Source organism: Pseudophryne corroboree (genome assembly GCF_028390025.1).
Source record: "Pseudophryne corroboree isolate aPseCor3 chromosome 3 unlocalized genomic scaffold, aPseCor3.hap2 SUPER_3_unloc_11, whole genome shotgun sequence".
NCBI lineage: Eukaryota > Metazoa > Chordata > Amphibia > Anura > Myobatrachidae > Pseudophryne > Pseudophryne corroboree.
The window spans coordinates 149956-161079 of NW_026967499.1; the positions used below are offsets into that span (position 1 = coordinate 149956).

The window sequence follows — 11124 nt, forward strand, 5'->3', positions numbered from 1 at the left end:
CCCAGCCCTACATGACCAGGGTCCATGTACCAGAAGCAGCTTCTGCCTCCTTACTGACTTACTGTAGTCCCCTATTACATAATCTTACTGACTCTCCCAGCCCTACATGACCAGGGTCCATGTACCAGAAGCAGCTTCTGCCTCCTTACTGACTTACTGTAGGCACCTATTACATAATCTTACTGACTCTCCCAGCCCTACATGACCAGGGTCCATGTACCAGAAGCAGCTTCTGCCTCCTTACTGACTTACTGTAGGCCCCTATTACATAATCTTACTGACTCTCCCAGCCCTACATGACCAGGGTCCATGTACCAGAAGCAGCTTCTGCCTCCTTACTGACTTACTGTAGTTCCCTATTACAGAATCTTACTGATTCTCCCAGCCCTACATGACCAGGGTCCATGTACCAGAAGCAGCTTCTGCCTCCTTACTGACTTACTGTAGGCCCTATTACATAATCTTACTGACTCTCCCAGCCCTACATGACCAGGGTCCATGTACCAGAAGCAGCTTCTGCCTCCTTACTGACTTACTGTAGGCCCCTATTACATAATCTTACTGACTCTCCCAGCCCTACATGACCAGGGTCCATGTACCAGAAGCAGCTTCTGCCTCCTTACTGACTTACTGTAGTTCCCTATTACAGAATCTTACTGACTCTCCCAGCCCTACATGACCAGGGTCCATGTACCAGAAGCAGCTTCTGCCTCCTTACTGACTTACTGTAGGCCCCTATTACACAATCTTACTGACTCTCCCAGCCCTACATGACCAGGGTCCATGTACCAGAAGCAGCTTCTGCCTCCTTACTGACTTACTGTAGGCCCCTATTACATAATCTTACTGACTCTCCCAGCCCTACATGATCAGGGTCCATGTACCAGAAGCAGCTTCTGCCTCCTTACTGACTTACTGTAGGCCCCTATTACATAATCTTACTGACTCTCCCAGCCCTACATGACCAGGGTCCATGTACCAGAAGCAGCTTCTGCCTCCTTACTGACTTACTGTAGGCCCCTATTACATAATCTTACTGACTCTCCCAGCCCTACATGACCAGGGTCCATGTACCAGAAGCAGCTTCTGCCTCCTTACTGACTTACTGTAGGCCCCTGTTACACAATCTTACTGACTCTCCCAGCCCTACATGACCAGGGTCCATGTACCAGAAGCAGCTTCTGCCTCCTTACTGACTTACTGTAGGCCCCTATTACACAATCTTACTGACTCTCCCAGCCCTACATGACCAGGGTCCATGTACCAGAAGCAGCTTCTGCCTCCTTACTGACTTACTGTAGGCCCCTATTACATAATATTACTGACTCTCCCAGCCCTACATGACCAGGGTCCATGTACCAGAAGCAGCTTCTGCCTCCTTACTGACTTACTGTAGGCCCCTATTACACAATCTTACTGACTCCCAGCCCTACATGACCAGGGTCCATGTACCAGAAGCAGCTTCTGCCTCCTTACTGACTTACTGTAGTTCCCTATTACAGAATCTTACTGACTCTCCCAGCCCTACATGACCAGGGTCCATGTACCAGAAGCAGCTTCTGCCTCCTTACTGACTTACTGTAGGCCCCTATTACAGAATCTTACTGACTCTCCCAGCCCTACATGACCAGGGTCCATGTACCAGAAGCAGCTTCTGCCTCCTTACTGACTTACTGTAGGCCCCTATTACACAATCTTACTGACTCTCCCAGCCCTACATGACCAGGGTCCATGTACCAGAAGCAGCTTCTGCCTCCTTACTGACTTACTGTAGGCCCCTATTACACACTCTTACTGACTCCCCCAGCCCTACATGACCAGGGTCCATGTACCAGAAGCAGCTTCTGCCTCCTTATTGACTTACTGTAGACCCCTATTACAGAATCTTACTGACTCTCCCAGCCCTACATGACCAGGGTCTATGTACCAGAAGCAGCTTCTGCCTCCTTACTGACTTACTGTAGGCCCCTATTACAGAATCTTACTGACTCTCCCAGCCCTACATGACCAGGGTCCATGTACCAGAAGCAGCTTCTGCCTCCTTACTGACTTACTGTAGGCCCCTATTACAGAATCTTACTGACTCTCCCAGCCCTACATGACCAGGGTCCATGTACCAGAATTAGCTTATGCCTCCTTACTGACTTACTGTAGGCCCCTATTACACACTCTTACTGACTCTCCCTGCCCTACATGACCAGGGTCCATGTACCAGAAGCAGCTTTTGCCTCCTTACTGACTACTGTAGGCCCCTATTACATAATCTTACTGACTTACTGTAGTCCCCTATTACAGAATCTTACCAACTCTCCCAGCCCTACATGACCAGGATCCATGTACCAGAAGCAGCTTCTGCCTCCTTACTGACTTACTGTAGGCATCCTATTACATAATCTTACTGACTCTCCCAGCCCTACATGACCAGGGTCCATGTACCAGAAGCAGCTTCTGCCTCCTTACTGACTTACTGTAGGCCCCTATTACAGAATCTTACTGACTCTCCCAGCCCTACATGACCAGGGTCCATGTACCAGAAGCAGCTTCTGCCTCCTTACTGACTTACTGTAGGCCCCTATTACAGAATCTTACTGACTCTCCCAGCCCTACATGACCAGGGTCCATGTACCAGAAGTAGCTTCTGCCTCCTTACTGCTCTGGTTACTTCCATCTGCAGATGAAGGACTGTTCATAGTACCATAAATCCCCAACTAGTGCTTGGATGTCGGGAGACAGGTGGGTGGCAGTGGGGAGAGTCAGGGCGGTGGCAGTAGTGCAGTACCAGGGGCTGCTGGAGACAGTAAAAAATTGTATGGGTCCCGCACAGAACCAGTTGCTAATTAGACTTAATGATGATTATGCTTCCTTATTTCTAATTAATCCCTTGTATGTGTTACTGTTATTTGCTGTGTCAGCCTTTATGTGTGTTCTGTGTAATAATCCTGAAAGTAGTGCTGCTACCGATCTCATCATTTGTAGTAACTTGGAAAAGATGAGATATGAAGCTTATAGGGGGTTAATCAGAAAAAGGCAGATGTTACATCACACAGCCCCTGGAAAATGGTCCCGGCCCGCCCGCGTTCTCCCTCAGGGATGCCGCCGAAATGTGTGTCCACGCTGCCGCTGCGCATGTGCATTTTGTCACCACCAGCAAACTGCTGCGGGCCGCTATTGCGGCTGGGTCTGAATGAACCCCATAGGCTGTTGTGCAGAGTAGAGTATTTTTTAAGTTTAAAATATAGATAAAATACGTGTATTAAAGATATGAAATAAAGCAGTTTAAAAGCAAAAGATTTCTGGTGTGATTTTGGCTATGTCTGATTTTGACAGCGCATTTGAATGGTGGTATGATATTACTGGGGCAGGGTCTCTTTCTGTGTTATTATTTGTTGGTTTTAAATAAATGATGTCTGTTCAAATGTTGTTTTCACTTGTAGGTGAATTAGGGTTGTTGTATTTGAAAAAAATAAATAAACTTGCCTGACCTTTGCCTGGAAACGTCCATGTATGAAGGTATGGGAGATACCTGCTGCAGTCCCTTCTACTTACATTTGGGAGGTCCGGTTGTTTTGGGGGAATTAGCAGCAAATAGTAAATGATACATTGGCTCCATAGCATCTCGCTGACCCTCTGATTTTTACAAACATGTTACACAAAATGACTTTTGCATTAACAACCATTAATTAAACAAGAATTTTTTTTATTTTTTTTACAAAAAACATATATAAAAAAAATAGAAGAAAATCACCAATTCAGGTCTGGACTCATTGACTCTATCACGAGAACAAGAGCCTTTTTAGCAGATAAAGTGCAGATTTTAGAAGGAACATAAGTGCATAGATCACAATGATCAGAAGTCTGGGACAATGAGGTCAAGAAACCAACGCTGTGGTACTAATGACATATTTACATATTCATCACAGTTAACAAAATACATACTAACACGTTCAACAAACCAGTGGACGTCCGTAGCTTCATACTAACCTCCAGCTGCCACCACCCAAACTGGTTGAACAGTTCCCAGTAGGCCAATTCAAAAGACTCAGAAGGAACTGCTCCCGAGTCAGCGATTATGAGACACAAGGACAAGAACTAAGTTTAAAATTTAGAGAGAAACAGTACGATACAGAAAAGGTACAGACAGCATATACCATGGTTAAGGGAAATGATAGACCTCCCCCCCTACAATACAAAAAGACCAGAACAGAAAACAGACAAAGAAGAGATCCTTTTCATAACACAATACACAAAACAAGAAAATCAGATTAAAAAGATAAACACTTGCCGATACTTCAAGTTGACACACTAGCAGATATCATACCTCCAAAACCAAAAGTAGTGTTCCTGAACGCACCAGACATTAAGAAGAAGCCGGTATTTTTTTTTTATAGCTGCATGAGTATTATTAATGACTGTCTAGCGTCCTCTGCAGCCTGCTGTCTTCTTCCTGGTGTCACTTGTAAGTGCTTAATAAAAGTTTACTTTATTTTAATTATAGTACATATATATCCATGTGCATACATATATACACATACATACATACATACATACATATAAACACACATGATATACATATATACATATATATATACATGTGTATATATGTGTACTGTATGTGTGTGTATATATATATATATATATATATATATGTATGCATGTTTAATATGCTATGTATATGTGTATATGGGTTCACTACGATCTCCCGGCGACCAGCATACCTGCGCCGGGAGGCCGGCCGCCGGCTTACCGACAGTGTGGCGAGCGCAAATGAGCCCCTTGCGGGCTCGCCACGCTACAGGCACGGTGGCGCGCTACGCGCTACACTATTCTATTCTCCCTCCAAGGGGGTCGTGGACCCCCACGAGGGAGAATAAGTGTCGGTATGCCGGCGGTCGGGCTCCCGGCGCCGGTATGCTGGTCGCCGGGAGCCCGACCACCGGCATACTGAAGACCACCCATGTATATGTATGTGTGTGTGTATGTATATATATATATATATATATATATGTGTAGATATATGTATGTATATATATATATATATATATATATATACACACACACACACAGACACACTAGTTTTACGGACCCAGCATATACTGGGTCACCTCAGTCCCCAACCCCGTGAGTGGCTCCACCCAGTTCTGGAAACCCCCCCTTGCAAATCCTGCGTTTGCCTCTGGAGAGGGTGACTACATATACACCATCAACAGGGAGGAACTGCTTATGATAATCCACATGGTGACCCGAACACCCAAAGGCCTCAACCAGGACAATGAAGTACGATCCATAATTTGTATATGAAGATAATGGCCCTCATTCCGAGTTGATCGGTCGCAAGGCGAATTTAGCAGAGTTACACACGCTAAGCCTACGCCTACTGGGAGTGTATCTTAGCTTCTTAAAATTGCGACCGATGTATTCGCAATATTGCGATTACAAACTACTTTGCAGTTTCTGAGTAACTTCAACCTTACTCTGCCTGTGCGATCAGTTCAGTGCCTGTCGTTCCTGGTTTGACGTCACAAACACACCCAGCGTTCGCCCAACCACTCCCCCGTTTCTCCGGCCACTCCTGCGTTTTTTCCGGAAACGGTAGCGTTTTCAGCCACACGCCCCTAAAACGCCGTGTTTCCGCCCAGTAACACCCATTTCCTGTCAATCACACTACGATCGCCGGAGCGAAGAAAAAGCCGTGAGTAAAAATACTTTCTTCATAGCAAAGATACTTGGCGCAGTCGCAGTGCGAAAATTGCGCATGCGCACTAAGCAGAATTTCACTGCGATGCGATGAAAAATACCGAGCGAACAACTCGGAATGAGGGCCAATATATTTACATCCTGGGATCAAACACTCTCTCTAAGCCCACTAGTATGCAAGTAAATATATTTATAACAACTAGGTAACACCTTTCTGATAGGAATAATACATTTATACAGAATACAGGCACAATATGAGACTATTTTATTCAATTCACATTTATTGGAGGAACATAATATAGTCTTCTGTTACATAGTCACATGCAATGTTCAACCCAGACTGCAAGAACACCAGGGATTTATGTTTAACATGTGACATCTAGTAGCAAACAGTTTGAACCATTGATTGACACTTAGAAAAACCAATCACAATCTAAGTATGAACTACCAACAGTAAATTCTCCCACCCACAAGATGGCTACTTAACCCCACTTATGCCAGAGATCAGTGACTCACACAGACCCCCAGAGGAAGGCCAGCAAGCTGAAACACGTTGGGGATACAGACACAAAGTCACCCAGAAGAACAGATATTAAGGACACTGATACGCCCAAGAAGCCCTGGTGCCAGGTGCATAAAAATGGAACCAGGACAGCAAGGAACATCGCAAGCGGAAAGGACAGATGGGTGGCATCCAAAGGAGAACAAAAGGTGAGTCTCTGCAAGTGAGGGGGGGGGGGGGTGTCCGGCAAAAGGTTCTGCAGAGCCTGAGCCAGGACATTCCCTCCCCAGGCAATGACGAGCCAGGTGTAGGACACAAGCTCCCAGGGAAGTCTGGAACAAGACCAACCAAGGACGCAGGCACGGCAGCCAGAGCGGAGTCAGCCCGGAGCCCCTGTGTTCATCCTGAACAATGCCCGAGTCTCACCGTCTGAGATGAATGGCCGCAACGGTAGCGCTCAAAACTACACAGACTTGTAGCCACTGTAGAGATACGGGACGCCAGTCTCTATCACCGATAGTGATCATTGGATATCTCATTCATCTCCGCATTAGATGTTGAGTGCACAGAACTTTCACAAGAACTGAATGATTTTTGCACCACGGTACTTTATGGGGTATATGCAATTGCGGTTGAATTCCCGAAATTGTCGAATTTTGGGACTTTTTCGCCCCCCCCCCAAAAAAAAATCGACAATGCAATACAGTACTTTCCGTCAAAAAAACGGACATTCAAAATTCGACTTTTTGAAATTCGACTTTTGTCAAATTCGACTTTTCTGCAATAGTACAAATGCTGCAATTTGACAAAAGTACATTCAATTCAAGTTTGGAAATTCGACAACAGTGCTTTTAGACAGTAAATTCGTCATTTTCAATCCGCCACACTTTTGTGGGTGAAACTAATAAAAAAAAATTCAAACATGTTTTTTTTGGTGTTTTTTTTTTTTTTGGTAATAGCATATCTATTTATATTAGAAGGGATTAGGTACTTGGTTTGTCTGTTTTGGAGGCACAAGTATTATTTATATATTTTTTAAAATAATATTTATTTATATATTTTTAGATGGAATGGTAAAATGAAAAAAAAAATGGCGTGGGGTCCCCCCTCCAAAGCATAACCAGCCCCGGGCTCTTCGAGCTGGTCCTGGTTCTAAAAATCCGGGGAAAAATTGGACAGGGGATCCCCCGTATTTTTAAAACCTGCAACGGGCTCTGCGCCTGGTGCTGGTGCACAAAATACGGGGCCAAAAAGAGTAGGGATCCCCCGTATTTTTTACACCAGCATCGGGCTCCACTAGCTGGGCAGATAATGCCACAGCCGGGGGTCACTTTTATACAGTGCCCTGCGGCCGTGGCATTAAATATCCAACTAGTCACCCCTGGCCGGGGTACCCTGGGGGAGTGGGGACCCCTTCAATCAAGCTGGTACTTGGAGAACCACAAGTACCAGCATGTGGGAGAAAAACGGGCCCGCTGGTACCTGTAGTTCTACTGAAAAAAAAATACCCAAATAAAAACAGGAGACACACACCTTGATAGTAAAACTTTATTACACAACTGCCAACACACACATACTTACCTATGTTGACCCGCCGACTGCCACAGTCTCCGTCGATCAAGGGTACCTGTGAAAAAAATTACACTCACCTGATCCAGTGTCCAGAGATAAATCCATGTACTTGGCAAAAGAATAACACGACAAACCCGGACCAGCAGACTGAAAGCGGACCCATGTTTACACATGGGACCCCTTTCCCCGAATGCAGAGAGACCCCTTCGTGACTGCTGTCACTGAAAGGTCTCTTAAGCCAATCAGCGAGCACAATGTCCTGCTGATTTGCTGCACTTCTGAGCTGTCAGACAGCGCATCACAAAGCCTCTCCATTATATTCAATGGTGGGAACTTTGCGGTTAGCGGTGAGGTCACCCGGCGAAGGTTTGCGGCATGGTAAATGCATGTTGTATTTTACACAACATATGTGTCGCAAACCGTTTGCCGGTGACTCTTTGTTGCAGTGCTTTCCGATGCGGGAACTGTTCTTCTGCTCTACCAGTGGGTATGGACGAAGGAGATGATTCCCGGCGGACAGTGATCCAAAACTTTTTTCTGTTGCCTGTGAGTATACTTATAACATTTGTATTATCGTGTAAACAGACATTGTAATATTCAAAAAAAAAAATATTTTTCATGTATTTCACAGTTTTACGTCCTGTTGATGTACCTTCCCAGGCCTGTTTTTAAAGTTTAGTCCAGTTGACGACTCGTTACCCCGTTTTCTCCTGTTGGGTTTCCGCAAATATTGGACCCTTTTATCCAACTCTACCATGGGCGACCTACTTGTGATGTGGACCTGACCCTCCGCCATGTAGCAGACAACCCCCCTCAGGTGAGATGTATTGCCCAAAACTCCCTTTTGTCCAAGTCACCCCGGCATGCCCAAAGTGCAGCCCTCCGGCATTTGCAAAACTGCACATCCAAACTTTCCCTGATACACCAATGCTTGTCAGGGAATGTTTGGATGTGTAGTTACGCAAGTGCCGGAGGGTTACATTTGGGCCCACTGTACCCCGCTTGTGTCGTGTTGATTGTACCTCTTCTTTTCAGTACCAGGGTGACACTATTACCAATAGCTGGAACCTCATACTGTTCTCTTCCACGAGTCTTGCGGTGTATCCTTCCCAAGTGGCGTGGATGTGAAGAGACACGCCATTTCTCCTGATGTTCCATGGGCGACCTACTTGTGTACAATTCAACTGCATATCAAATAATTTTAATAAAAACCACAGAAAACTTCTATTTTTAAAAATTAATTGAAGAAAAATTGTATTTTATTTTTGAAATAAAAATTGAAAGTTAATAAAACAAAAAAGTAGTTTGTTCTTCTTTACATTCTTTTCTTGTGTAGATAGATATCTGTGGGGAAAAGAAAACTATATTAAGTAAAGACACTAAAGTCATGTTAATTTCTTTCCCAAGAACATTTGTGGAACCACACAGCCCAGCATGACCCATTGCTGGGCTGTGTGGTTCCACAAAGGCATGCGGTCCAAAGTGGAATAGTGGTGTCAGTGGTCAGCACTTTGACACACTAACATTTGTGGAACCACACAGCCCAGCATGAGCCATTGCTGGGCTGTGTGGTTCCACAAAGGCTGGCAGTCCAAAGTGCAATAGTGGTGTCAGTGGTCAGCACTTTGGCACGCTAACATTTGTGGAACCACACAGCCCAGCATGACCCATTGCTGGGCTGTGTGGTTCCACAAAGGCTGGCGGTCCAAAGTTTCTTGAATATATACATTGAAACATGGCTCTACTCACCTTGGTACGCACAACACGAACTTATGCCGTCCACTTCAATTTTCCACCCAATCCTATGAATAAGCCAAAAACTGTTAGGGTCTCCTGCCCTGTGCTGCCACGTCGTCATGGCAACCGGGAGACAAGTGCTAGTGGAGTAACCTGAGCGCAGCTGATACTCCGGTTCGGGTCTTTTGCTGTGCAGTGGTTATAGGCTCTGTGCACGGCAGGGGATCCGGTGCTGGTTTTTGTGCTCACAGTCTGTGAGGTCTGAGTGGGGCGTGGACAGCACCTACTTTATAAGGCCTCTTCTCAGGGTAAGCAGATGCTGCTGAATCTTTGTTGGTTAGTCAGTTCATGAAAGTTAGCCAGTACTGTGTAGCTTTGTATTTGTTTGTTGCTTACTGCAAATAGGCCTGGGGATTTGGTATTACACTCTGCCAATCCAGACCTAGCAGTAAGACTGGAGTCAGTCGTGTAGCTTGCTGGTGTTCTGTTACCACTCTGTGAACTTAGCAAGTTTGCGGCTGTATTCTAAGACTTGCCTGTCTAATCCTGTCTCACTGTGCTAGGTGTCAGGGGTCAGTTTAGTGGCAGTAAGCTAAAACCTGTGCACTGCAAGTGAGAAATAGGATTGTGGAGACTCTCCTTGTGTCTATCATTCCATCTCTGACCAAGGAGTTTACTGCCACACCCGTTGGTAACCCTTTAGGGTTTTGCTGTTGCCCTTAGCAACAGCATTTCGGGTTCTCTACGTATTAAAACACAACATCTTGCTTTTTCCATCTGTGCAGTTCTAATACAAGGGAGATACCCAGTTCCTTAGCCTCTGGGCTTCTCTGTTCACTTTGTGTGTATTTTGTTACCCTATTACCTCCTGTGTACGTTATGTCATATTCCCCAGTTTGTCTGTAAGTCCATTTGTTTTGCATAACAGTTCAAACACCAGTACATTCCTGCAGACACTGGAGTGCATAACAGTTCTGACACCAGTACTTTCCTGCAGGCACTGGTGTGCATAACATATTCAGCAGCCTAATACTCCTGTTGAAATTTTGTGGGAATATGGAGCATACCCCTCAAAATACGTTGCAACAGGTGGTCGATCAGGTGCAGGTCCTGACTCGACAATTTAATGATTTGTCCATTAAAATGCACACCTCCCAGGCTGCTGGCGGAGCTCCCGCAGCAGCAGCACCTGCAGGGGTTAAGGAGCCGAAAGTAAATCTCCCGGATCGTTTTTCTGGAGATCGCTCGCAGTTCTTTTCTTTCAAGGAGAGCTGCAAGCTATACTTCCGGCTTAGGCCTCAGTCTTCTGGGTCGGAGATTCAGCGGGTGGGCATAGTGATTTCCTTGCTACAAGGAGACCCACAGGTCTGGGCATATGGGTTGCAGCCTGACTGTCCGTCGCTTAAAAGTGTTGATGCTTTTTTTACGGCACTGGGCTTGTTGTATGATGACCCTGACAAGACGGCCTCAGCCGAGGCTCAGATTTCGATCCTTAAGCAAGGGCGAAGGCCAGTTGAGGTTTACTGTACGGAGTTTCGGAGGTTGGCCCATGATACCCAGTGGAATGACCCAGCCCTGAGACACCAGTACCGAAGAGGTCTTTCTAACCAGATAAAGGA

General features: G+C 45.6%; 1 protein-coding gene across 1 annotated transcript in view; it reads left to right on the forward strand.

Annotated features, from left to right (window-relative positions):
* The window catches only part of LOC134983262 (uncharacterized), a 35258-nt gene extending 26967 nt beyond the window's left edge, over positions 1-8291 (forward strand). Inside the window, exons 5-7 of the mRNA XM_063948986.1 lie at positions 6196-6405; positions 7965-8115; positions 8215-8291. Coding sequence (XP_063805056.1) covers positions 6196-6405; positions 7965-8115; positions 8215-8291 — 438 coding nt within the window. The remainder of the gene's footprint in view (positions 1-6195; positions 6406-7964; positions 8116-8214) is intronic.
* The last annotated feature ends 2833 nt before the right edge of the window (positions 8292-11124 follow it).